The sequence below is a fragment of the Seriola dumerili genome, unplaced genomic scaffold (genome assembly GCF_002260705.1).
Source record: "Seriola dumerili isolate Sdu_G_001 unplaced genomic scaffold, Sdu_1.0 BDQW01000105.1, whole genome shotgun sequence".
In the NCBI taxonomy this organism is placed as follows: domain Eukaryota; kingdom Metazoa; phylum Chordata; class Actinopteri; order Carangiformes; family Carangidae; genus Seriola; species Seriola dumerili.
The window spans coordinates 4,257,586-4,285,356 of record NW_019174360.1 but is presented as its reverse complement, the minus strand read 5'-3'; the positions used below and the strand labels follow the sequence as shown (position 1 = coordinate 4,285,356).

Below are 27,771 nucleotides of genomic sequence, written 5' to 3'. Positions count from 1 at the left end.
TGTCCGTTTCTGTACAATGCTTGCTAAGCAATTTTATTTATATATAGAAAATGTAAGAGGAGTTGTGTTAAAATGACAAAACTCCTTCAAATTTAATGGCAGGTATTCTGGAAAAAATAACAGCATTCCATCAACAAATATTTTCAAGCAATAAATATGTATTTATAAATAGTTTAAATTTACATCAAGATTAGAAACAACAAAACAAAAATCACAAATTAAACTTTTATTCCATCAGTCTATGTGCAACCCATTTTCTTTGTGACTTGGCTAGTAAGTTTTTTTTTTTTTGAAGTTTTTTTCTTTTTTTTTTACCTAAGAAACAAACAAAATGTCATAGTTTTGAAAAGAACAAGACAAAGATAAAACATAAAAGCTGTAAAAAAAAAAAAAAAAAAAAAAAAGAAAGAAAGAAAAAAAGGAAAGAAATAAAAGAAACAAACTCACCTAAACTCTTCACATTACAAATTTTTTTGGAGATTTTGCTGTCCAAAGAGTCTTAAAATTACTATCTACCATAGAAAATGACCAGTTAGGCTAGTGCTCCTTATAAGGAAAAACTGAAGAAAATTTGGGGGAAATCTATAAATCAAAGCCAACATTTCATCCTGTTACCAGAATAGAAAAAGAGAAAAAGGGAGGGGGAGAGAGAGAGAGAGAGGGAGAGAAAGGTTGTCAAGTCAGTAGTCTTTTACGGGTGGTGTTGCCAGTTGTGACAGTTAACAAGTATCTACAAAACATTTTTATCACGCATTAAAGAATCCCACTCCTCCCCCTCGTCCCCCTGTTCCCAACCGTTTTTGATTAAGTCCTCCATTAAAACAGGGCTGAACCATTGTCACTAGAGGGGGCTGGGAGAGGGCGGGGAGGGAGAAGAGAGAAACGAGTCCTGTTAGTGAGCTCGGTGGCGCCCCCCTCTGGAAGGGCCAGGCCCCAGCACTTCAAACAGGTTGCATAGACAGACACACTCAGCCTCCAGCCGTCGCTATGGAGACCAGCCATATGGGAGGGGCGGTGGTGAGGGTGGGGAGACGGCCTTGGCTTTCCTGAATATCAGAAATGGTCCGTGTATGTAGATGTTTGTTTTGTTCTGTTTTTTAAATCTTAATACAAGTTCCTGTGCATGGGCGTCATGGCTCCACAGCAGAAGAAGAAAGAGGTGTCAACTAATGTCAAGATGAAGATGAATGAAGAGGAGGGGCCTGGGGAGGAAGATGACACATGAGAATTAGTCAGGTCATTGAATTCATCAGCTTGAGGCCTCTGTGGTCAACAGGTCAATATAGCATAGACACAAAGAGCAGTTTAACTTTAACCGTTGTATCGCAGGTGCACTGGTATTATTATGGTATGAAAAACAACTTTCACAGAGACTTACAAAGTCACGCTTGATAATCAGTAGCAATAAACATCTAGCTCTAAGCTTGTGTTTTCAAATTTCTGTACTGATGCAGTTCCAAGAGGAGCCGCGCCCATTCTCCAGTCAGAATGACAGACTTTTATTTTATCACATCCCTGACTTGGTTTGGGATGTAGATTAAAAGCAGTGATAGGAAACTAAATGCCATTAATTTACATTTTGTACCTCACACATAAAATGAAATTGGAAACTTGTTGACTATCAGCATTATAAAAAGTTTGGATTTTCAAACACCTTAAACATTAAATTTGAGATAAATTGTTTCACATAAATGAATTGAGTTTTCTTTCCCTCTGAAAGAAGAACTGTGTGCAGCTCTCCCTCAGGCTGCGGACTTACTAATGTGAACTGGTCGTAGACCTGCATCAGGTCCTCCATCCTGTGCTGTTCCAGCACCACAAAGTCGTCCAGTGTGGCGCTGCCTTTCCTGGCACAGTCCTGGCAGTGGACCACGTACTGCTTCTTGGAGAGGAGCTCGCGGCGCACAAACAGCAGGTTGAACACCTCCACCTGCAAAGTACACACACACAGACACATATATGCATTTAATGGGTGGCACAAACTCTTAATAACTTCAACCTAAGGCAAAATTCATCCCCATGTCACTTCTATTGTAACTCCAAGCTGTTATTTGTGAATCTGAGTGAGGATGAACTGCAGACACAGGCTGCAGTGATGATGTCATCTGCAGACAGATCCTGGAGCTGCTGCACAGACAGTGAGTAATGGAACAATTGCGAGGACACAATGACAGCAGCTGCTGAATGGGATGTGGAGACATTTCTACAAAAACAGCTGAAAGCCCTGCATTCAAATAAAACCATTAGCACAGCCGTTAATTAGCTCAAACAAAAACTGAGTCGGCCTTTAATGTAATGTCAGTAGACCAACTGATCACAAGTCTTGATGCTGTCCAAAATTAATGGAACAGCAAACTGCAAAACTGTAGAATAAATGTCTCCCTCAAGTAATACTGACATGTACTGTGTTACTTGTTACTTATATTCTGCACTTTGAAATTATTTCTTTTTGTGACAAACCTCACAGCTGCAGGATGAAATGTCAAAAACATGAGAAAATTCAAGCAACCAAAATGTCTTATGGTCCTCAATTCATCCCCTTATACTTGTGGTGCTAACATGTAGGGTGTTGAGTCTCATTCAGGATGCGAGCAGGAACAAGCGCACGGCGAGACAATTATCGTCCACTAGATAATAAGTGTGAGCTGCAGAGATGTGAAATCCTGTTAAAACTCACACCCCTGCAGCTGAAATGTTCCTGGTGCTTCACTGACCTCACAGATGGTGCAGTAGTGAGCCGGTTCGTCCCTCGTCCTCGGTCTCAGTACTGTTTCCTTGCCGGCTGTCGCCAAGGCTTCTTTCACCCACTGGCACTGCTTCAGCGTCCGCAGCAAGCAGTACCTGATACAGGAACACACAGAGTTAGATTAAAGAGAGTCAAACATATGATCCAAACAAACACAATATGCTGAACGCGACGCATGCTGTGACTCACTTGATCATCTCAAACAGCTTGTGGTCGGACACTTTGATGTTGCGAGCCATGTTCCAGGAGAGGTGCACCATGGGAACCATAGACTTGACACTCTGGAGCTTATTCCACTCGTAACGCTCCACAGCCAGCTTGTACTGGTGAGCTGAAAACACAGAAGAATAAACAAAAAGATGTTTTGGGCGGTAGCGATGCATTTAAAGCACCAGTGTAGCTAGAGCCATTATGTGGACAGTGTAAACAGGTGCACTAGTTGATACAGAAGCCTCCTTATTTCTGTCGCTGACGAAAATGCAGCTGGTGTCGACAGGAAATAAAATCCTGCTGTAATCAGATCAGTAATCACCTAAAAAGGTCAATAATCAGCTAAAAAGCATTTCAAACATCACAGGAAAGGTCACCATATCAGATATAATTCCTGTTTGACACGACTGCGAACCTCGGCTGCCTTTTGGTTTGTAAATATACATAGTTTTCCACGAGGGCACGTATAACAAATGTTCTTTTTGTTGCCTTAAGTGCTCAAAGACAAACAAAGGAATGGATGTGGGGAATAATCACAATGGCACCTGCACCTGCAACATTAACCAATATCCCATAATTCAGTGCGTACCCGTGAGAGGTCCTACGTTCCAGGCAATGTTGTTGCACCAGCCGATGGCCTGCACCCAGTGCACGGTGCCGGTGTTGAGCCACACCAGGTCGCCCGGGCGCTGGATGAACCTGTAGACGGGCACGTCGGCCTCGTACAGGTCCTCCAGGTTGGGCCACCACGAGCCCATCAGGAAGTTGATGTTGTTCCTGCAGGTGATGAGGAGGAAGAGAACTGTGATGATATATGAATTCAGTGAAGGAGGGGGGAGCGCAGAGAAAGGTTCAGTTCATCTTACTTTTCACAGAAGTTGCTCATCACTCCCCAGTAAGGCTCAGGCACCGCAAACCACTCACAGTCTCCTGGTCCAATGTTGATGTTGACGGCACAGAAGTTATTGTGTTCCTGGTGACCTGGAGGGACAAACACAAACTCCTCAAATCTACACATCCGAACTGATGTACACCTGACAGACTACATCACAGACTGTAGTAATAGTAGTAGTAGTATCAGCAGTAGTAAGAGAGAGTACCTGGTATTCTGCTCCCAGGGACCTTCATGTAGAGCTGAACCGTGTTCATACCCAGGATGGTGTGACCCACGTGGCTGAGCAGGTTGCCAGCTGATACAACTCGAGCGAAGGCTGGGAGTTTACTGAGCTCCTGGAGCTGCTGTTTCCACCTGGTACAGAATGATCATTATGAGCTTATGAGATCACAGTGTAAAGCTTTGAAGCTGAAATGTCTCAAAGGCACCAAATAATCAGTTTGAAGACATGACGATGAGACAGTGAGATCAAATCCACACTCACTTCCTCTCGTCCGACACGTCGATGTTGGTTCCAAACTTGATGTGCTTTAACGGCCCCCTTCTTTTGCGTGCAACACTGAGACAACACAAAAAATAGAATTTATAATTAGCCACATACAGTCTGTTTAATGAGGTCTCTACCCTCCAATCATCCATATAGTAGAAATGAATGAAAAAACTTAAAACTTGTTTGCACAAAGTTGAGCAAAAAAAGGATGTAGCAGAGATTCAGAGAAGGGGTGCCAACCATTATGACATAGTGTCTGAAATATAATTAGTTGGGTGGTGGCTCACATGCCAAAAACGAGACTGGATATTGTCTGGCTTTTGGTGTCATTTTAAATCTATTCCTCAAAATACTTCGGCCAAACCAAGTCTGGAGCTTTCTCATGGAGAAGACTAATCTAAGTAAGGTTAATTATTATAAAGAACAACATTAGGTACCTCTCTGCTGATGCTGGCTCTGTGTCCGAGGGCTCCTTTAGTGCCTTCTTCTCATTCTCCTCCTGAAAACAAACAGGAAACACATTAAACCAACAATATACTACAACAGAATATTTCTTATCATCAGATATTTCCTCCAGTTTCCCTGAAATTATGCAAAACTTGAATCCTCGATGAGAATATAGTTAAAGCGTAACTGACCCGCAGGGACTCCTGGAAGGAAGCGGCCTGATACTGGGCGTATTTGGCGATGGTGGTGAGGGCGCGGGCGCTTTCGCAGCGCCACATTTTCTTGGTGACGGTCGGGTCCCAGTTCTCATCAGCGGGCTGAGAGAGCTGAGTCCAGACCTCCACCTGGTGGTCCGGGTTGGCCTCTACCAACGTCTTAGTGGAGAACAAACCCAGGTCTGCAGAGAAAAGGGCAGCATTGTTTAGACTTAGAACTTAAGAGTAAACAACATGATTGGACCGCTCGCTGCGTTATTCAGCATTAGGCATTATAAACGATGCATTTACCCAGTTTGAGAGCTCCAGCCAGTCCTCTGATGACAGTGACGGGGTTGGAGGGGTTTGTGCAGAACTGGTGCAGCGGAGGGAAGAAAGCATCCCTCTTGTTCTCCAGCTGGTCAGACAGAAAACATGAAGATAACAGATCCAGACAGATCAGGTAAAAAATAAAATCCTAACGTTACGTTTAAACTGCAACTAAATGACATTTTAAGTCTGGATTATGCTCACATAGATGCTGGGTGTGGGAGGGTTGAGCTTGTCTTTGGGCAGGGCTGGTGAGGGTGGAGGGGGCAGCCGGGGCGGGGGGCACTTATCGAGGAGGATACTGCTGTTGGAGAGGCCATTCTTCCCCAGGTTTCTGCACGCAGAGAAAGCAGAAGATGTTTTCAGTCAGCACACAGAACACTGACACTGACTCATCAACTACATGCAGCGTGGAATGTCATGTTTTACAAAGAAAGACTCATTTACATTCGAAAAAAAAAAAAAAAAAAGCAACCAAATGGAGGAAGCTGTTCAAGCTGAATAATATCTGCATGGCAACAACACTGCCCGGTGGCCTTCAGTGTTGTTTAGAGTTACATAATCATTTGCCTGTGGTTCTGCAGTTTCTCTGCTTTTCCACTGGGAGGAGACATCTTCAAAACAAAAACGTTCTAATTTATACACCGACTTTAAACACAATAAAACCCGACTTCAGATCTAATCCATTTTAGAAAACATGCAAGAAATATATCTAACCACACTGTCATGCTTTATTTTTTATAATAAAAAAAAAAAACCCATCAAAACTATGCCATGTAACTATATTACTGAGTGAGGTGAAGGTATTTTCAGACATCATACTCAGTAGTGCTGATGCAGCCACTCATCACGACCGATCAAGACCATTTCTATTTGTTCCTCACACACACTGTCAAACTGAAGAATCTATCAGCTTCCCCTTGATTATAAAGCAGCCTGAGTGAGCAGGATGTTAAAAAGCTACAATGAGAATTTGTCACTCCAGAAACCCGGTGTCGGTCTTATCAACTGAAAGCTGTGTTGTGGCCTGACTGAGGGTTATCTTGTCTTTTGTGAAACAATAATTTCCTTGCCGAGAATGTGCAGAACACTACAATGTGAAAGACAATGGGGCAGTTCTGGCTCACCTGCAGGCCTTCAGCACGTCTGTGGAGCTGGGGTAGATGGATATTGAAGATGACGATGATGATGATGTGCTGTGTCCGTGTGGAGGCGTAGCTTTGAGACCGGTGACGGTGGGCGGCTCAGCCTTCAGTGGGCTTTGAGAGTCCTCAGAGATACCTCCTTTGCCGTTACCGTTCACGGCCGGTGCAGCAGCTGTGGTGGCGGCGGGACTGTGGGCGCCTGTTTGGGTGTGTTCGGAGGATTTGGGTGAGGGTGTGGCGGTGGATATGGCAGAGATGGGCGAGGAGGCAGCCGAGCTGCCCTGCGCGTGGGGGGTGGAGGGCAGGACGGCCGGGTGGATGTTGTTGACTTTCTTGTGGGACTCGGATGTGGTGGATGCTGTGGATACAGTCCCTTCTGACGGTCCCTCGCCCTCATTAGGGCCCTTCCCCCCCGCCAGCAGGGCAGATAGTCTAGGATTGTCTGCGCTAAGGCTCGGCTTCTCGCCACCTTCTGCCACCTTGCCACCATCCCCCGAGTGGACGTGATTGGCCAGGCCGTCTGCCTGTGCCGTTTTGCCATCGGCTGACGGCAGTGGCGATGGCGTCTTGCCCTCGGAGCCTCCGTTGCCGAGGGATGCGGCTGCCGTGACAAGGGCGGCTGCGGTGTTGCTATCTTTGGTAGCGGACGCACCGGGTGCTGCTCCACCTGAGGTAGAGGAGTGCGGGAGGGAGGGAGGGGATGGGAGGTGGTTGTGAGGCTGCTGCCGTGGCGATGGGGCGTTAGTGGAATGTCCAACCTGATTGTTGGGGTGTACAGGGCCGGTGGAGTTGGGGGTCTGCGAGTGAGAGGAGGCCCCCTCACTGCTGGAGCCTGTCGCATGTGGAAAAGACCCCTTCTGAAGCCCCTGAAGGAGGAAGAGAGCGACTTAAGAGTAGAAGTAAAACGTACAGAAGGTGCGACTCGTCTTAGATGTCATTATTAATCAAGTTACCATGGTTACAATATTTTGTACAGCTTTTGATTCAATACCAGAGACTGTGGATAAGAATTCCTGCATACTTTAACTTACAGGAGACTCATGGGAGGGATTTAACAGTTTGTTTCATGAAACCACTTGATGGGTTTTTTAATAACAGAACCAAAGACGTCAGTCAGATAAAACAGAACTAGATCCATAAATGTTTCTTAGCTGAGCAACAGAGGGAGATGTGCTTGACGTCTCACCTGAGAGGAGTTTAGGTGCAGGGCCTGGTGCGGCGTGGCGTCCTGTGTTTGCGTGCTTGTGCAGGTGTGAGGTAGCAGTGCTGCGTCGCCGCTGCTGGCAGGTTGCAGGTAAGGCACGTCTCCGTTGGGTCCTGTGTCCGTGGGCCCTGGCTGATTATTACTACTACTGTTACTACTATTCTTACTATTATCACCCACAGGGAGGGAGTCCAAGGGTCCGTGTGTCCCAGGGCCCACAGGCCCGTTGGCCAGTGACTGTGGCGGGCACAGGGGCCGGTGGGGTCCCAGGTGGGGCCGGGTGGGGTGGAGGCTGGGGTTGGGGGAGGGGAGGGAGTTGGAGGTGGGGCCATTGGGGAGAGAGGGGCGCACCTGACCTCCTGAGGCATTCTGTCTCATCTGTAAAAGAAAATACAACAACCATAAATCACAACAGTTTACATTGTTACAGACATTTAATTATAGCTTAAAAATTACTGTCTGTCATTTTTTTATTATGTTTATGCAAACACTGTAGAAGAACCTGATGAGCGAGCTCTGCCAACAAGTCAGTAAGAAAAACACACTTTTAATGACATGCGCCTCCTTACCTGTCAATGTTTACACTGCACTGCACTCATTTGTAGCGAATCACGTGCCAAACCACAACGGTTTAACGCCCACACAGGATTTCAGTATCCTGAGTCATGCCTGAATACTACAGCACCATAAATAATGCAGCGTTTACACTGTCTCAATCAATGATTTTATTTATTCTAACATGGTTTACCCAACACACACGTTTATGTTTATGGAAACGTGATCTGTGCGTGTGCCACTGATTTTTCCTTTTCCCATGGTATGTATGTGTATCATGTATGAAGATGGCAGGCTATTCCTGTAAGAGTGTTATATATATGAAATGCTTTGTTTGAGCCTTACTGACATACCAGAGGAGTAGTTTTCCAGGAGCAATACAGTGAATGACAACGTGTTATTTTATCTCTGGTGTGTATGTGAGGCTGTAGATTTGTACCTGGTGCTGGTGCTGCTGCATCATGGCGAGCTGAGCCTCCAGCTGCTCCAGCATCTGAAGCTGTGGGGGCTTCAGGCTGGCCCGGTTACTCCGCAACTGTTCCAGCACCTGAAGACAGATGGCAATAAAACCCATAGTTCACATACGAGTGGAAGCTGGATGTGGCCTCTGCTCAGATGATTACGAATAAAGAAAGAGACGAGGTAACGAGATGTTACCAACCTGTAATTTCTGTGGGGAGAGGTACCAGTTGGGAACCGGCTGTGCTGGATTACTGGCCCACGAATCACCCTGGAGATTGAAAAATTACATTAAATTTAAAGTCTATAATTCAAATTGGGGACACAGACTTTAAAATGCATGACTCCCATTATGAGAGGAAAGCAGCTAAATGGTGCTGTCAGTGCCATATTTACCTTAGCAGGGCTGGAGGCTCTCCTCCTCTTGGCTGGGCAGGACTGGTCCTCTGCTTGGCCCAGTGAGCCCACGTGAGGGGGCAGAGACTGACCCGAGCCCCCGCCCTCTGCACTGTGATTGGGCTTACAAGCCTGGAGGAGAGGGGATGGCGGGTGCGCAGGCAAAGGGGAGCAAAAGAAATGCATAAAGGCCACGGAAAACAGAAGGAGATGGAATAGAGCAAAAGGAAAGAAAGCGAAGCAAGTGTGGGAAACACAAACGTAAAGGAAAAATAAAACAGAGGGATCGTGTTTATTTATCAAGACGTAAAGCAGCAAAAGGGAGAAGACAAAGTACGGCAAGAGGGAGAGGTCAGACGGCAAAGAAAAGCAGGGGATGGAGAAAAAGGAAGAGAAAAAAGGAGAGCAATATTGTCATTCTGTGTTGGCGCTTAAACAAACAAGCAGGACATTAAGAGCAAAACATTCCTGTGTATCTGAAGGTGTTGCTTCATAGAGCAACAACAGCCCCGGGGCATTTCTCCTGTTCAGAGGAACGCTGGCGGAAATTCACCACTACAGCTTCTCCTCAACACCTGCAGCACTCAGTTACAATGACTCTCAATGCAATCCTTCACAGCAACTCAGTGTATTCCTTATTACACTGTCAGACAATATAAGGGAGTTGCAGCTGTTTGAGGGCACAATAGCATAACTCGACCTTTAAAGCAAACGATTACTATACATTCCACACACTGAGAGCCTTACCATTACCTCTGAGGAAGCCTATGAGCCAGATGTGACCGCTTGGAAATTTAGTCTAACAAAACCTCAGTTATTTTCTCTTTATCCTAATGGGACAGAAAGTATACACCGTTTACATACGTTGCACTTCGAAATGTGAGCAATTAAAAGCTGCTATAATCTGTATGTGCTTTGTTAAATATCAAGTATCATTTCTCATCATGTATCAGTTGAAAAACATAAGTCACATCCGACCCATGTAAAATCTATCCATCCATAACGTCCACATTCCAAACTCATTCACACTGGAATAGGTCTCACAGTGAATTGACTCTCACCGAGTCAAAGCTGCTACATCAACATATTCCAATGCTACAAGTCAATAACACAACAGTGATCACACACACACACACACAAACATGGACACACCAGAACCACTCGCATCTACTGTATGATGAGCATGAATGAATGGAGTGGTAATGGAACACTAGGGGGCGTTGCTGGGGCGTTGTGAGCAGCTGCAGGACATCTAAGGTCAACTACTGAAGGGGTGGGGGTGGGGGGGTGGGGGGAGATGGACAGAGCCAATGGGAAGCCTGGGTGCAATCTACGGCAGCACGACCTCACCGATCACACTGGGGCAGCAGAGTCAAAAAGGCCAAACGTCAATGAGTGTGAGAATTAGAAACACAGCCACTTGATTTAGAATTACAGCATTTTAATCTCTTCAGAAAGCCAATCTCTCCCGGTCTAAACCAAAGCAGATTAAGAGCAAACAGTGTGGTCCAAGTTCAACAAGTTTGCCTCCTAAAACTGGATTTGTCAATGAACTGCAGGGGTTGTAATCCTGAATACCACATTAGATTAAAAACAGGATTAATAGAAGAAGAAATTGGATGGGAAAGAATTAAGGAAAGCCTGCACAAGTGCTTTGTTGATTTATTTTCTTATTGTACTTGAACTGAGCGTGATGGGTGAAGCCGAGTGACTACTGTGCTGTGGAGAAGAGAGGGAGTGCAGGACTGGGTAACACTTGGCTGGACACCTCCTCATTCAAAACAGATGCTATAAAGCTGCCATTAACATGTTACAGTCACTACTGACACAGAGTAGAACTTCTCATTCAATTTCTCTTAGCGTGAAGCAGAAACTGTGCTTACATTGAAGTCAAGGTCTCCATCTGATCTGCATGTAACTGCTTTCACATTGCAGAGGAGTTAAAAAAAAAAATTAGCTATTCATTGAAAGTTTTTTTTTTTGTGCATGTTGTCGGCATCTTTAGACATCACAGTGTGGAGGTTGGAGTTAAGCTCAAGTGTTACCCGTCGGTATGTACAACAGTGCATGCGCTTGTGTTGACCTGTAGGTATGTCTGTATGTACATTACGATTATGTGTATGAGTGCCTATGTGTCTGAGTGTGCACTCAGTCAAAGGAAGGGGAGGGAGGGATGGGGAGGGAGGTGTAAGTTGCTCTATCTGGTCTCTCACCTGCTGTGGTGCACTGCTCAGGCCTCCCTGCCTGGAGGTTAGCTCAGCTGGGATTGGTAGACTCCATGCCTCCTCAATAAGAGGGAGCATTTTACTTTTACCCTGTAGGCTACTGAGCTGGGGGTTACTCAACTGAGCCTAGGGGAATGGAAAACGACGTGAAAAAACAAAAAAATAATAAAACACAAGGCTTTCTTTTAAAAAAACGATGACCTCAAAACAAGGAAATGATCAGCAATGGTAAATAGGTAGAAGTTACAACACAAGTGAAGCTAAGTTGGAAACTGACAGCGATATGCAAACTTGTGTCTTGGCTGGCTAATATACCTAAGGCATGTACAGCATCAACCACACAAGGAGGTATTACTACTTGGATGACATTCAGCAACAGTATTCCCAAACACAGTTACACGTCCATTAAAACAAGCAGCTGAGCTTGTCTTAATGCCATGAGTTTATGCTAACATAACTGGTGGAAATGCAACATTCCTTCATGCATATGTAAAGGAAAATGACATTGCTTGGACAAAAATATAGATGAATAAATTAACACATGAGATACGGGGATCGTTAGAACCCCAGCTGTTAAATCTATGGTAGAATAGGGGAAAACTTTATAAATAATCCTTAAAATAATCCCATTATTTTTTCCTCTTTCTTATATTATGCAGCACAGCACAGGCAACAAAAGACTTGGAGTTTAGCATGAGTTAAGGTCTTGAAAGAATGAGAGGTAATAAAGCCCAGAAAAAATACAACGCCACCAGATTTTATTCTATTTTGAATCCTGAATTCATTTTGATTTGAGTTTTCTGGATTCAAAAGTTTCCTTTGTGCCTAATAGGATAATGACATCCCTGTGGAGTAATATGTGGACTGATTCAACACAGCCATGGCCTCACAGGAATGTTAACAAAGAACAGCAAAAGGCAGGAGAGTGTGATGGTGGTGGTACACAGGAAAACCCCCAAGAGATCCCATGTATTCCTCCCTATGCTCGCGGGAGCGCCTGTTTTCTGTCACACTACTATAGTGCATCAGGGCAGATTCAATTCTTGGTTGGTGACAGGGTTCTGCTAATGCTGCTTCTTCTTCTGTTTACATTCTGCCCACAATCCACATGAGGCTTCCCAAAACATTTTGGGGCAAACTTCATTTAGGGATGTCCCAAACTGATCCAGGCATTTTTTTTGAGCTATAAAAATCTTGCTACATTAGTGATGCTTTGCTTTGTTTGAGCGGGTACGCCTGCTGAGACATGCACCCAACTGAGCTCTGTGAAAACGCTTTGAATGAGTGACCTGCAGAGCACAGAACACGAATAGAGGGCAGCCAGCAAATGTAATTAATGATACGACAGCGTGCGTCAGTTAGCGCCGAGCAGAGCAGTGTCGAAAACCACTGACGTTCTTCTCTCAACACTTTTACACAAAATACTAGGACAGGACACAATAAAAAATATTATATTTGCAGGCTACAGTTACTTAATGCATTTAACTGCTTTACTAACGTTGGGCAAAAAAACAACAACTCGGGGACATCCCTCCTTTTTCCTTGGTCACTTTGCGGTCACTGCATCCATTTTAGCCACATTTTACAGGTGTACCACACCTGTATATTGTATTTAAACTATCATCACAGCTCTTTCATATATGGGATTATCAGATTGAAGCTGCATCCAAACAGCCATAGTCTTGGCACCTGCTGCTTTAAATTCCTCTCTCCACCCACCTGCAGGCATTTGATGCGGTGGGTTAGCGCGGTGGTGTTAGTGCAGCCCTTGCTGCGTGTGGCATTGATGTAGCACTTGATGGCATCGTGCGGCTGGTTGCAGGACTCGTACAACGTGCCCAGATCCATCCAGGCGGCGGCGTGGCTGTGGTCCAGCTGCACGGCACAGATGTAGGCCTGCAGAGCGTCCATGGGCTGGTTCTGCTGCTGGTACAACACCCTGAGGTGGGGGGAGGAGAGGGGTGGGACGTAAGGAGAGAAAAGTAAGAGTACAGAGAGAGGGAATGATGAGGAGGGGGCGGGAGTGAAAATGATGATGAAGATAGTGAGGAGAAATGAGTGTTTTTCATGCAAAAAACAATGGAAATATTAGGGATAATGAAGTGATTGAAGGAGGGGTGAGTTGGGGGAAGGTTGGATGGACAGATTTAGAAAACAATTGAAAGGGTCATTCACAAATGTCCATTCAGAAACTTACAGTTGACAGTAACAGCTTGTATTAATCTGCAGTCTCTGGTGTAGACACTTAAATGATCCTTACCCTATAGAGCACCAGGTATCTGCACTGGCCTCTGATTTGTCAATGGATTGCCGATAGGAGATGAAGGCATCCTGGACCTTCCCAATACTAGAGTAGCACCTGCAGGAGACACAGGGTGTCAGGGTTGTGCTACAGATGTGGAAAACATTTCAACACATAAAATATGTCAAGTAACAAATACATAGATACATAGATGGATACATTTTCATAACCCTAAACTAACCCTAACATATTCCCTTGACTAATTTTGCAAGCACTGCAAATGTGCCAGGGAGAATGACTTCTTCTCTCTCAAGTACATCTGAGATGATGAATTTAAATCCTTTTAGGCAAATGACAAAAATTTTGAAAACCAATTAAATGACCTTATAACGGTGTGCGTGTATGCATGTGTGTGACGTACCTGCCAAGGAAGTACCAGGACTGTCCAGAGTTGGGGTCGGCCTCCAGAGATTTCTGCAGACACTGGATGGCATAGCTGTCCCTGGTTGCTTTGTCCCCGAGCTGTTCCACTGTGTGATGCATCCAGCCTGCAGATTAATTGCCAAGGACAAAGTCTTTTAAATGCTGACTCAATTTAAGATTTGCAGAAATGCACTTAAAACCCAAACGACTAAATGACATGTAGCACCAATAATATCTAAAGAAAAACCAAGTTTAGTTCTCTCAATTTCACAGGAAAACGACGTTCCCCCAAAATATCAAAATAAAGGCTACACACCAACTTAACCAACTTACCTAGCTGCTGCAGGGTAGTGGCCTTCACCTGTGCAGGAAGATCCTCCGTCTGCAGAAGGCTCTCATAGGCCTCCTTGGCAGCCCGGTATCTCTTCTGGATATGGGGAAGGGAGGGGGCCAAAGAGATCAATGGGAGAGGGGGTGTGCCAAGAAATGAACAGAGTGGGTTAGGGAGAGGGTGGTGAAGGGAGAGAGAGAGAACAAAACACAAATTACAAAAGGTTGAAGTTGTTTATACCATCATGGATTCAGATACTCAATACTCTTGTGCAGCATCACAACACCAACATAATCAGCCTGGTCCCCCCCAAATTTAGTCACACTTTTTGCATCCAAAGATTTGCTGCAGCGCTGTGTTCTGATACAGCACAAAAAACACATTAGTCGCGAAGTGCTGCTACTCCCAGAGCTGCTGAGAGCTACTGTACCTCTCTACTGAAACCGAAATAAAGAGAGAGAGAGAGAGAGAGAGAGAGAGAGAGAGAGACCACCAGCATACAAAAGAGGGGGAGACAGACTTTCTTGTTTCCGTGGCAACCCCGTCGATCGGCTGAGAGTAATCTCCTATCCCCTCCCGCATGCCACCCACTCATGCACGCACCCTGCTCCCTCCTTAATTTGTCAGCACCTGGTTCAAAATACAGAAAAACGAGGCTCTCCCCGGCATTCAGATGCCCTGTGATTTTACAGTGGTGGCTGGGTTACAAGCTACAGCCTTAGCATTGGACATTCAATCAGCATGCAGCACTCATGCTCACAATCATAAATGACAGAAAGAAAACAAATGTCTTGTGTCCTTGAGAACAAACAAGTGAAACAAAGGTTAAATAAAAGAGCAAACACTTACCTGAATCTCATACAAATGAGCAATGTGGAACTGAACTGTAAAGGAAAAGAAGAGGAAACATGTTAGGTAGAGGTAATTTAGCATTTAAGAAGGGTTTCCCACCCCTTGTCAGACTCAGTACTCCCCACAGGCTTTAAGTCTTTGAAAAGTAGTGCTGCATTGTCAATAAATAGGTGTCAGAAACCCAAGGTTGCCCGTCTACATTAAGTGTAACAGACCAGATAGGTAGCTGTGCTCCTGGCAGCACCTTCCTTTGTCTGGAGCGCTGCAGTGTCTGATCTAAGCTGCCTGAGTGACTCTCAGCAGATGGAGAGAGGGAGAGGGAGAGAGAGGGAGAGGGAGAGAGAGAGAAAAAGAGGGAGGGAGAGAGGGGAAGAAAGATGGGGGCTGCCCTTGCTATGAGTGTTAGTGAGAACAGGAACGAGGGGGGACACAATGAGGCAAAGGCAAACAGCAAGAGGATGGGCAAAAATGGATATTGCTGTCGCCAAGGTAACAGGTACTGGGGTGGGAGAGATGAGATGGCAGCAGCATATCAAATAAAGGCAGTGCTCTCACTATACTGAACCCCAGCAGCTGACCATAATCTAACACTTGCACAGCAGACGGTGAACACAATGAGATGCAGGCGGAGGAGATTCCAAGCTCAATCAAAGGATAGTTATATCACAATAAATAAAGTTATGTGTAATGCATATAAAGGGAAAAAATACTAAATCTACAATTAGTAGGACATCATTCTAAATTGCCCTACATACAGTTCTGATCTTAAAAAAAACCCATTTTATTCATACATTTCTTTTATCTATTATTAAAAGTTAACATGCAATCATTGTATTGCTTAATATACTCATTAAACACATGTACATACACACACACACATAATAAATGAAGGACATTGCTTACTTTCAGCTTTGGACAAAGTGCAGGGGTTGGAGTCAATCAAAGCCAGCTGAAAATGCTGTGAGAGAAAATTGGTAGAAATCAGTAAAAGCACATCCAGTGTGTCAGTTTTTTCTCACCACTGTCTGAATTTTCCATATCAAAGTAACCCACTGTGCATAACAGCGCTTTATTTATCAACAGCTGCCTGCAGCAATTCAGTCAATGGCATTGTCACAGTGGGAGCCCTGTCGTTTTCTGTGCGGCTCCACTCACTCGTGGCGGTAAGCTCGTTTTGATGTTGACAATAACTCCACACTTCCTGCATGTGCTTCATAATAAATGCATTACACAGTAAAGGCTATGGTATACCTTTATTTTGAAGCCAGCTCAGGACATTTTGACAAAGCCAACCACGTAAAACTATTTTCCTTTTAGACACGAAGTGTTCACGGTTTCTACATGTGTTTATACGGATTATTCTTTTTGTTGGTTGGAGAAAATTAAATCAAATATCAGTGTTGACAGTTCTCAGTCTTAATATGAAGGTAAATCCATGACTCTAAACCTGGAATGTGTATTAAAGCTTTGTGTTGGGCCTACCTTTAGGCTTGACTCGTAGTCTGTGTTGACTTTGAACATGAGACCCAGACGTAGGTGGATCTCCTTGGCCCGGGAGAACCCTGGGTCAATGTACAGCACCTCCTGGAATGCTTTGATCGCCCTACAGGAGACATGAAGGAAATGATAAAGAAAGGGAAGGGGGATGCTATCAAAAAGAGACAGATGATAAGACATAGAGTAAGACTGGATTGTAGTAGCTCCAGTTCAACTGTAATAAGCCTGTGGGAACCCAAAGTTAACGTGTTCCTTTGTTCTGGACCAAAGGAACCAAACAACAGGTGCGAACACAACCAAAGCTGCAGCTCATTCTGTTGGTCACACAGTTGCTGCTCTTTCAAGTCACGCTGCGTGTGTGCCATCTTGAACTGAATACTAAAGATGTTCCTTACACAGTAACTGAGAGACCGGTTCAAGTCTGATTAGCCTGTGTTGCTGTTGCTTCACAATCAGATGAATCAACTAATGTTGCAGCGGAAAGTTAGTCAATGCAAGCTTCATTTGCTTAATGCTGAAGTGCTGCAAGAGCTATAAGAAATGTAGCAAGTAAGTAGGAAATTCAACAAAGTTACCAGCATTTTCGAAATATTTATGGGTGAACGTGCCTCTGACAGTCTTCACCAGCAGCCATTGCCAACACTAGCCCATGCTTGCTTCATTATGCCTTTCATCTGTCCAGAGGTTTAAACTGGCTGATTCTTATTGGTAATCCAGCCAGAACAGATTCCTGTCTGGTTGTGGCGTTACCATGGAAACAACATGGGACAGCTTTACTCAAAAGGCAGTTTTTCAACTGGTAACAACACATGCATAGCCATGCTGAGCCATGTAAGGCTGGTCTCACATGCACAGATGCTCTTCTGTGGATAAGAAACCGCTCCTGAATGGATTTCACTTTGGCGTCAACAGGTTGATTCCACCCGACTCCAGGTGGAAATGTGTTGTGATTCATGCGCCGTGTATTATTTATATTTCTCTGTCCATTAGTTTAATCTTAAATTAAAAGAAATCATTTCAAGTGTTTACAATTTATATTTACTCATTTATATTATATTTATAGGAATATATAAATAGCTAAGCTAACTAGCTGCAAATTTACAGCAGAGGTTTGAGAGAGGTATTGATCTTCTCACATCATCTTCTCAGCCAATAAGGAGTTCTGTGTATTAATGTGGAATTATTCAAGTGAAATTGTACGCAAGAATGGAATATTGTTACACCCTTAATTACCACCGACTCATTAATATGTACTGTTTTTATGCAAATTAATTCAAATGAACGTTGGTACTCACCACTGAAAGGCATTATAGTGGAAGTAGACCATTCCCAGGCCATACAGAAAGGCAGCATTCTGGGTGGGATGGGAAAAAGGTGCAAGGTCATTACTACAATTAGTGAATTGTTACAGGAAATCAAACACATTTCAGATTCTCAATGTTTGACAAACCTAAAAAAAAATTAAACCTGCTCAAAAAAGTTATCAAAACTGTAACTGGAAAAGCATAATCTGTTTTTTTTCGCTAGTGTGCAATAAAAAATATATAATTCTATTGGTGGGAGAAAGTTCCCTGTTGAAGAAGTCAAGTCATGTCTCTCAAACACGTAATATATTTGTAAACTAAAGCTGTGCATATTACATAACCTTGCCTCTAACTTGCCAGAGTTCAGCAATCAGAACAACCAATAATGAGCAATCACTCTCACCGCAGTGTCACCTTAACAGGAAGAGAGTTCAAAAAGACTGACATGAAACCTGAAACCGCATCCTACACCAGCATCTAACCCAAATGAGACCATACATGCTTCCTGTGTATGAACGAATGAATGTGTGGGAAAGAAAGCATTGATGTGTGTGTAATTGAAGGAGAAAGTGAGCATGTAGACGTGTGTGTGTGTGTGTGTGTGTCTTACCTTCCAGTAGTCTGACTGTAAACTGTAGTACCTCTGGTATGCCGATAACGCTGTAATCAAATGAGAGGGAAGCTGAGAGTCAATCGAAGAAAAGATTGTGAGTAGTCAGCATTTATGTCAAGCTGGAATGGAGCCAGCTGCATGTCTGCAGATGCCTACGCTGTGTGTGCATGGGAAAACTAGCTGCACAAATGCCTACGTCCCTAAAGTTGTAATGAAAGTTAAAAAACACTTAAAAATATAAAAATCTTAGGTTAGTTAGGTGCTCAGAAATGAATTCAAAACCAAAGGAAGGTCCTCAGAGATGTGGTAATTGAGGTGTTTGTCAAACCACAGATGAAGACTAGACAATACAACTGACTACGTATCTCTGAACAAAGACGTGTGAGGAATGGATGACTGTACAAACCACTTGAGTGCAGATGAATAGGAGAGATTACTCACCTTTCGGGTAATCCTCCAAGAGGAGGTTGAAGTGGCCGAGCTGGCAGAATAACTCAGGCTCCACTTTGCCCTCTGCTTTAAGGATGAGCGAATCGTAGCAGCGAACAGCCTGGGGAGGGGGGCAAAAACAAACTGGCTCAACCGTGTGCATCTGTCAGATGTTCATACATGCACGATACGAGAGGAAAAGCATGTAACCATCCATGTCTGCATTATGCAAAAAAAAAAAAAAAAAGAAGAACATGTGGGGAGAAAGTGAGAGAGAATAGAGAGTTCACACAGAACTTCTGAAAGTCACAGCATGGCTGACGTCAGCTCCCTAATTCTGGCCAGGCTGACTCAAATTCTTCTCAGCAGATAAATATCAGCCCTAACTCTGGAATGAAGTTTGCTGAAGATAAGGCAGCTTGAGGCTTTTTTCTTTTTTTTTCTTAAAACTTCTTCTATTACAGATCTTCCTGCCTGATAAAAAATATACAACAGTGGCGGGTGCTTGTGAACTGGATTGAAACAACAAGATCTATGCAGTATGGCAGTGTTTTACCAGTTCGCTAAAAAAGCAGTGTGCAGTATCTCCATTGTATGTGATACACAACAGGCTTGTGTACTAATGTTTTCCTCCCCACATTTAACCATTTTGTGACGATCCTAGTGCACTCACTGAGCCTCCATGCAGGCAAACAACACCATTTATCACCAGTGACACAGTTACAGATGACTTATTGCTGTCATTAATCCCATGGGAAAAATTTGTTCTGTGCATTTCACCAATCCTCACTATTTAGACACAGTGAGCAGCTACAACGCAGCACCTGGGGAACATCTCCAGTCAGTTTAACTGTTTATAATGCTGGTAATTGGTGTTCTAGGAAAAGTTCCTCTATTGAGGTAGTTCACATTCAAAATTCAAACGTCTTTGCAAACAAAATAATTTTAAAAAATTCAAACTTTGAGAATGGACAGACAGTCCAGTGTGAGCCTCAGTGTAGATAATCCACAGAAACGTAACATATGAGAACACACACATGCTGAAAGTCTTCTGCCTGTTGTAGTTACTACAGTTTGAACAAATCTCCACTGGTACGACTGGACTGGGATACAGTGCTGTCAAAGAGAATTCAAAGTCCAAAGCAAAATACATTTCTGTACTGTCCAATTTAAACAATCATCCCAAGAACACAGAGCAGGTCCGGCAGCATCACATCTTTTCGTTAAAATGTCTTTGTGCCAACAGTCAATGTGCCAACAGTCGATGGAAGCATATTTAAATGGCTGCTGGGCCTGTGCTGATGTACCCTGAGAAGCAGGCTACAGGCTGCTCTCTAGCTATTCAGTTAAATTGAGATGCCAATGGGAACCTGAGCCCGCAGGACCGGTCCAAACTGTAAAAAGAAATCAAACACATATTGTCCATGTTCCTTTCCCCACCAAGGCAAATACACACAGGAGTGACCTCCCTGGCAGTCCAGTTTCTCTGGTGCCACACTGAGATCACATCAATGATAAGTCAGCTGGTCCCCAATGCCAAGTGCCGTTCTGCCATTCAAAGCCAAGGAGAGGCAGCTGCATGAGTCAGTGTAGAGAAAGGCTTCCAAGTTCATACAGAAGCGGACAATTTCTCGACCTCTCATCTCAGTTTTTATGGACGATCAACCTCAACCGCTTTTTATGGGAAAGTAAACTTCAAAACACACACAAACGCCTGCTGTTTGTCCTTGGTGGGTAGTGCTGCCAATGCCAAAACACAGTTACATAATCAAATATGTTCTACATGGTTATCAAGATACTGAAAAGTTAAAATTCTTTGCCAAGACCACATGCAGCAGATGCAGCTGCAAAATCAATGACAGAAAGGCTAAGTGCTGAGTGATGGAGAGGTTGAAGACCTCGTACTTCTTCACATCATGTAGGATACAGGGCAAGTTCTTGCTCTTCAGTCATGAGGATGTAGAAATTGTACTCAGAAGACAGATCAGTCCTAAGAACACAACTGTCAGCAGCAGTCCTCTGTCATTATCACAGGCGTTATCACTTCAACTCAGTGGCAATTTATACGGCCGGTAATTCATATACAACATAACTGTGAGAGATGGAGTAAGAATTGTCCCTAAAGCTGGATTTATGCTTGAAGTGAATGGTTAACAGGAGCCCCACAGTGGATTACAACCACGTACGTTTTGATATGTATGTGTAAGATTTTACCTGTTGATACCAACACAACAGCAGCAGATGAATGTATTTTACTGTCTTAGGCCTTGTCATGCTTTTATTATATTCATTCTTCCATCCACTTTGTGATTGCAGCGACGATGGTGAGGTGCATTTTCTCATTACTGACTAGGAGACGACTGCAAATAGGCTGCTACTACGTGTAATCACTGTTTCCATTCCATCATTCACTGTACCAGAAAACAGTGACTGTGGTAATGGAGGGTGGTTTTTCTAGATCTGTATTTATAAAAAGCAGCAGTTTACTGAGCTTTTCTTCATCTTCTTTAGTGTTGTCATCACTGTGAACACTCTCCAGCGGCATCGGGAACTAAGAGAAAACACAAGCAGCCCAGGCTGGCCAGTCACAGTTCTTGCAGTTCCCACTTCATCACCGTAACCTTGACGTATAGTTACATTTCTGAGGAGCTGCACAACAGCTACATGGGTTTGGAGCGTATGCACAAAGTCACATGATGCATACTTATAAAACCAACTTTATTCACTGAAAGAAGATTAAAATATGGGGATAAAAACCCAGACTGCTTTGAAACTATGCACTATTTAACATGTCAGTAACAATTTAGACATTTATTTCTAGAATTTCTTCCTTGAAATGGAGCCTAACCTTCTGTATATTCTATATTCAGGAGGGAGACCATTCCATCATCATGGATACGGTAATATTTGTCTGATGACTTGCCTTTTATTAATCTGCAACATGTAGACTAAGTGTGCCCATCTACCCTTGCACTGAGAAAAGAGTATTATTCTGCATGTAGACACAAATGCATGTGAAAACAGTTCACCAGTGAGTTTTTCTGCTAAATCAGAAAATATTTGCACAGAATTTGCTGTTACTAGTGTTCCCTGTTCACATACAGGTCTGTTCAAAAACACCATGAGTTTAGAGTCAATTATGATGTAAAAAAAAAAAAAACTAGATGGATGAGTTATTTTGGTCTGAGTGGTTGATTTGTAGAAGAGGACTTTGCTGACTCAGTACTTTTATGTCATTCATTTTGTATCAACCTGTGCAAAGTTTCCCAGAAGTACAATTCAGATTTGCCAGGCGCTGAGTCACAGCAACATCATACTAAAACCTGTGGAGACACTGACAGTATTACCTGGGATTTAGGTGTCATGTCAAACAGCACAAATGTTATCTTTCTCTTCTTGGTCTTTAAGGCTGCCAAGCAGTTGAGTCATACACTTTCTTTAACTCAGCAAAAATTCCAACTCCCATCTGGCAATAATATGAGAGTTGGTAAAACTGGCTTTCAGCACATTGCCAGTTTTTAAGGCAGCATCGAAGTGTACTTTGGCATTATGTTATCAACCATGCATTAACTCCCGACAATATCTACACTAGCTTGAAAGAAACACCTACACCAATTCTCCTGTGGTATCATGATGAGATCTGAAAGAATATTTAGGTTTACTTTGAGAATATGCACACCCTTTTAGACACAGACTAAAACAAAGAATGTAAACACTATTATCAGCAATTACACTTTCTAGTAAGTGGAGAACTGGGTCATACACCGAGCAACAGGCTAGCTAACCAGCATTATGTAAGAAACTGAAAATGTTGAGGAGTAGGGAGGATCTTTCCACCTTGCACAGGTAGGGCTGGTGGTAGGACAAAAAATGTGAGACGATATAAACCTTTTACTTTTAAGAGATTTTGCCATCCTCTTTATGCCATAGTATCTACAGTATTCCATTCATGTCTGGGGCTGTATGTGGCCATCGCCAACCATTGAGCAGGACCTGCACAAAGCTTTAACAATTGTTTAACAGTAATATTGTTTTTTTGCATCCTCGTGATGATTTACCTTTACTGGTCGCTTATTTAATTCACTGGATTAGCCAAAATATGTCTGTTAATCTGCAGATATTGTACAGACAACTGCAATACAATATGAAAAGTGTTGTAGCTACTCACACATGCTTTCCATCATGAGATCAGCTACTTTGCAGACAGTGCTATTAACTTATCAAACAATTTAACTCAATCAGAACCAATACACCAAGATCTGAAACAGATTATTTTATCAGATTATGTTGTAGCTGGGATTGTTAAATGATGCTATGGCCCCGTTTGCTCTAACGGACCAGGCATGTCTATAAGCCCTGACTGATTTCAAACTAGGACCCTGTGAGGCAACAGTGCCCAACAGTGCATCCGAAGATAAAATGAAGTGAAACAAAATGTTTTCAGTTTCATGCCACTTCAGACGACACTGACAACCCTTCTGTCTAACTTAAAAATCTATCTTTAAACTCATTACGTGCATACACTAGTTAGCTTCTGTTCTGTGTGCATGCTTGAGTCAAATAATATGCTAATGGCTGCAGGCAAATAGTATTATTTAAGTTATGCTATAAGAGAAACGCTGTCCCCTGCAGATGAATTATCATAACTATTTTGGCAGAGGTCAGCCACAGTGCAGTGCCTTAGTTAAGGGCAATGCAAAAGCAGGCGTAATAACCAACATGCATGTCTTTCGGTGTGGCCTTCCTGACCTCAAGGAAACGCACGCAGCCTAGTTACTGTTGGTGATACAGTGACCTAGTTCTGTCAGCAATGTTGAACCCACAGTTATCTGCATGTACACAAAGCAACAGTGAAGCGACACGACCACTCCAAAGTGCCAGACAGGGTAGTCACTCAAAACCAATGAGCTATGAGCAGAAATGGAATCATAGAGAATCCCTTAAAATTTTCGAATGAAAAATGTGACATAAATGAGACAATTCCTGCAAATTGAATGTTTTTAATCATTCTAAGCACACCCAAATACAGACTGTCTGTCTGACTGGAGTCAGACAGACGAAGTTAACTGCTTGTGAGGCCGCGTTCTGGTTCATTTGCCATTTTGTTTTCAAAACCCATTCTCGAGTGAGAAAACTATTAGGATTCAATGTGTCACAAATGCATTGTATCTTAACACAGCCAGATTTTTTTAATGCAGCCGAGAAAGACCTACAGTAAGCTTTCTGTTTCTTAAACACCCAGAACTAATGGTTTCTTGCCTCTGGGGATAATCATAAAGTAAAAATTCCACACTAATATAGTTGACCTAAACTACTGACCTAACAATCAGCATTTCCATGGTGTGTCATACTGCGTTTTCTATCATTTGATAGTCTGGTATCAGTGTGATAGGGATGCCATTTTTCTCTCCTACTTTCTGCTGCTCTCTATGGATCCAACTCTGGGTAATAGCATGTTCAATACCAACAGTCTGTTCTCTTTTTCAATTGAAAATCTGCATATCTGTGTGGAAGTTAACTTGTTGCTGTAACAAGATATGACTTCTCAGCTGTTCCCTTTTGTCAACATCAATTTTATTTGAATAGTCTTTCAGTCTTCTGCTGCATATAGAAATTTGTAAAATTGCAGTCACAATGCTATAACAACACTGACTAAAAAAGACAGCATTCTGTCACATTTGCTGACACTTGATTTGCTTAGTAGGGTCAGTCTGTGCCCTGCTGACAACAAAATGTCACTCACTAGATAGGTTGGCTTGGTATTAATGTGTGGGGTCAATAAACAGAGGTCCATTCTTTTGTTTGACACAACTGTATCATCTCAAGTCCATGTTAGCTACCTGACATACATAGTCCCCGTAGCACCTCTATGTAACAGTTAAGTCTTGTAACATGTGCTAACCTTGTAGCAAGATCTGGCTTTGACAATGTTGTTATAAACGTTACAACCACCATAAACACCACTGTCGTCAGCAACACATTCATCACGAGGCATAAAATAATCCTTGTTTGCGCCAAGAGTGAAGAGGTTGTCTGAGTGACATGGCCCATAATATGCACCACTGACAAACCAATTCCAAGGGGTATGTCACAAAACAGTTTACACAACAGGGTGGGCTGTTTCAAGATGGCTGGTGAAATTATGAGACAAAGCATATAAAACACTTTAAAACTTTTTTTTTTTTTTTTTTTTTTTTTTTTTAAAATCAACAAAATGTGTGTTATACCACTGCATCAGCACTGTTTAAAATCCTACTAGGGAGCGAAGTAACACAAGTTGATAAGCTTGCTCTGCTTTGTAATAAAGGAAGTGCCCAACTTGATTCATGCCAAATACATTGGTTGCATTGCACGCTGTTCATATTCTTTAGCAAGAGTGGTACACCAGTGCTTTCTGCTGCTTCTGTGCAGCTAACGCCAGATGAGCAGCTACACTTCCTAGGTATCCCACACCACCTAGCGAGCAGATTCGTGGATGGCCCCTCAAACCACGAGCTGTCAAAGCACCATCTTCAATACATCATCCACAGTTGAAGATAAATTTACAAGAGAGAGGCTTTGCTCTTTGTTGGCCCAGCAGTGTGTTCAGCACAGGTGGACGGTGCCTGTTTTATCACGTAGCTTTCTAGTCCGAGAGTGCATGCAGAACCAAAGAGGGGCAATGAAAACTGTAAACAAAGGATCCTGACACCACCTAAGTCGGCAAAGGGAACACGCCTTTACAATGAGCCAAGATCCTAGCGGAAACTTAAGACAACACTTCAGAAACACACGAACGATCCGGAGCAATATATTAATATCAAATTGGTAATACAGCTATCAGTGTCACTCCGCCATGTCCCGCCATCTTGGACAGGCAGCCAGCCATTAACGTTACTTGTAACGTTTGTCAACTCGTTCACATTGACTCCAAACGAAAAACGACTTGAACGCGTCCTGAAGTATTTTCAGTGGAGCTGTGCAATGTCACAAAAACAACCTAGCCCACCACATTGTGGCCAACATGCCAGGTCTATGCAAATCATACGGGTACTGGCTAACCTTACCAAATAACGTAAACGCGAAAGCTGTATTTGGTGCACCCTGGAAGACGGCTACAACATTAACGTTACTTCTACCAACGATGGAAGGGTTATAGCCTTTAAAGGATACTTATATGTTTTAGGCTGGATGTGAGAGTGCAACGCTTGCGACAAAACAACCTCACGACGACATAAAACTTTCCTCGTTAGAGTGCAATGTTTCCAGTAATCAATGTGCTACACAAAACCGTGACGACGTTGTGTTGTTGGTGGTACGATTGCAAGTACACAAGCATACGTTGTATGGAATAGCTACCCAGCTAACAGGGAAGGGCGGTTGCCTCACAAACGCTATCATACGTTAACGTTAACAAGCTAGTTAAGCCGAGAGAGTCGTAGCTAGTTGGCTATCCTGGCTAGCGACACCGCGTAGCCGCAGGTGCAGGGTCGCTCTTCATCGGATGAGAGTAGCTAACCAGCAAGCTAGCTGAATGGCTAAAAGAGGGGCTGCGGCTAGCTGGCCTTGGTCTCCTTAGCGAGTGGGCCACTTGCATTCAGACTGGCTTGCTACTTAGAGAGCAAATTCACTGCCATGCATGCTAGGAGGTTGGAGTAAGTCCTGTTGATCAGGATGCTGCTTGGTTGTAAAATACATCCAGTTAGATTTGCTACCTTCATCAACAGGGCCTTCGTTCTGGCGCCATCTTCATGAAGCTTCTGAAATCCAAACAGTGAGCTGCAAACAAGAAGACAACATAGGCGGCTCAGTATCACTTGCAGAGCGGCTCAGAGACATTTTCGACATACGAGAAACGAAAACAATTCATTTTCAAACTATGCGTGTATGTGAGTGCAAGGGGTTACTTTTCCGACCTGTCGATCCCGACCAAACTGTCCCTCTCCTGGGCTGTCAGTGTCGGAAAGTCCTCCTCTGTTTCACTCGCTTTTCCCGCCGCCATTTTCTTTCCCTCATCACCACTAGAAGAAGCCGAGCCGAGACTCCGAGCAGCAGCGCAGGCAGCAACGGCGAGAGACACACCGCACGATTGCATGGAAAATCGCGACGCGGGGACAAACGCGTGGCTCCGCCGAATCAAAGAAGAAAAACTGAAGAAAACAAAATGATCAAAAACTTTTTCCCAGGATGAAAAGATGCGATTCGATATAGTAAATCCTTTCGGGGGGACAGAAGCGCTCTCCGGGTGGCTCCTCAGTCGTCACATCTTTCATCACAAAGTGATCTTGTGCCGCTATCTGAATGAGAATAACTGAGTACAATATTCAAAATGTGAGTATTTCACAATAAAATGCGTTTCGGCCGCGAAGATAAAGTTGTTATAATTGTGTCACCTAAGCGAACCCACGCGCCGCTGTAGCCACGCCCTCTCCTCCCTCTTCAGCCAATAGGAGCGACTGCATCCTACCATATGACTTCCCTGCTATATCATTCTTTTATCTTAAATATTCATATTTCCCTGCAAACCACGGATCATTTATATCCTAATTATTGTAGAAGGGTATCAAAAATATTTAATGTCTGGACGTGTGTGTCAACCAATTGCATTAAAGTGCGAGAGCTTTGTTTCCCTGACAAATGCAATAATTTCCACACGGTAGAAATAATCATCCCGTATTCAGTGATATGTATTGACACTTGGGTGTCAGTTGTCGTTTTCCCTTACATGCTGGTTAAACGATGACTGCAATGCATCATTCGTTCCGAGCCTTTCACACCATTCAGCCTTTATTTCAAAGTGCCAAC

The 27,771-nt window shown here is 43.5% G+C and overlaps 1 protein-coding gene across 1 annotated transcript; it reads right to left on the bottom strand.

Moving 5' to 3' along the window:
- Nucleotides 1–445: 445 nt before the first annotated feature.
- On the bottom strand, nucleotides 446–27,296 carry LOC111222703 (lysine-specific demethylase 6A-like). Its single transcript, XM_022746519.1, has 30 exons — nucleotides 26,883–27,296; nucleotides 26,682–26,745; nucleotides 19,000–19,108; nucleotides 18,556–18,605; nucleotides 17,937–17,995; nucleotides 16,627–16,747; nucleotides 16,048–16,102; nucleotides 15,142–15,176; nucleotides 14,295–14,388; nucleotides 13,960–14,086; nucleotides 13,557–13,655; nucleotides 13,016–13,235; nucleotides 11,285–11,422; nucleotides 9,072–9,203; nucleotides 8,878–8,946; nucleotides 8,656–8,763; nucleotides 7,644–8,039; nucleotides 6,440–7,323; nucleotides 5,517–5,646; nucleotides 5,295–5,400; nucleotides 4,980–5,185; nucleotides 4,779–4,840; nucleotides 4,336–4,410; nucleotides 4,057–4,205; nucleotides 3,823–3,937; nucleotides 3,546–3,733; nucleotides 2,936–3,077; nucleotides 2,715–2,841; nucleotides 1,760–1,930; nucleotides 446–1,202 (listed from the first exon to the last, which is right to left on the bottom strand). Exons 1-30 carry the CDS (start codon nucleotides 27,059–27,061, stop codon nucleotides 1,173–1,175), a joined length of 4,440 nt encoding a protein of 1,479 aa, XP_022602240.1. The 5' UTR covers nucleotides 27,062–27,296; the 3' UTR covers nucleotides 446–1,172.
- Between the last annotated feature and the right edge of the window lie 475 nt (nucleotides 27,297–27,771).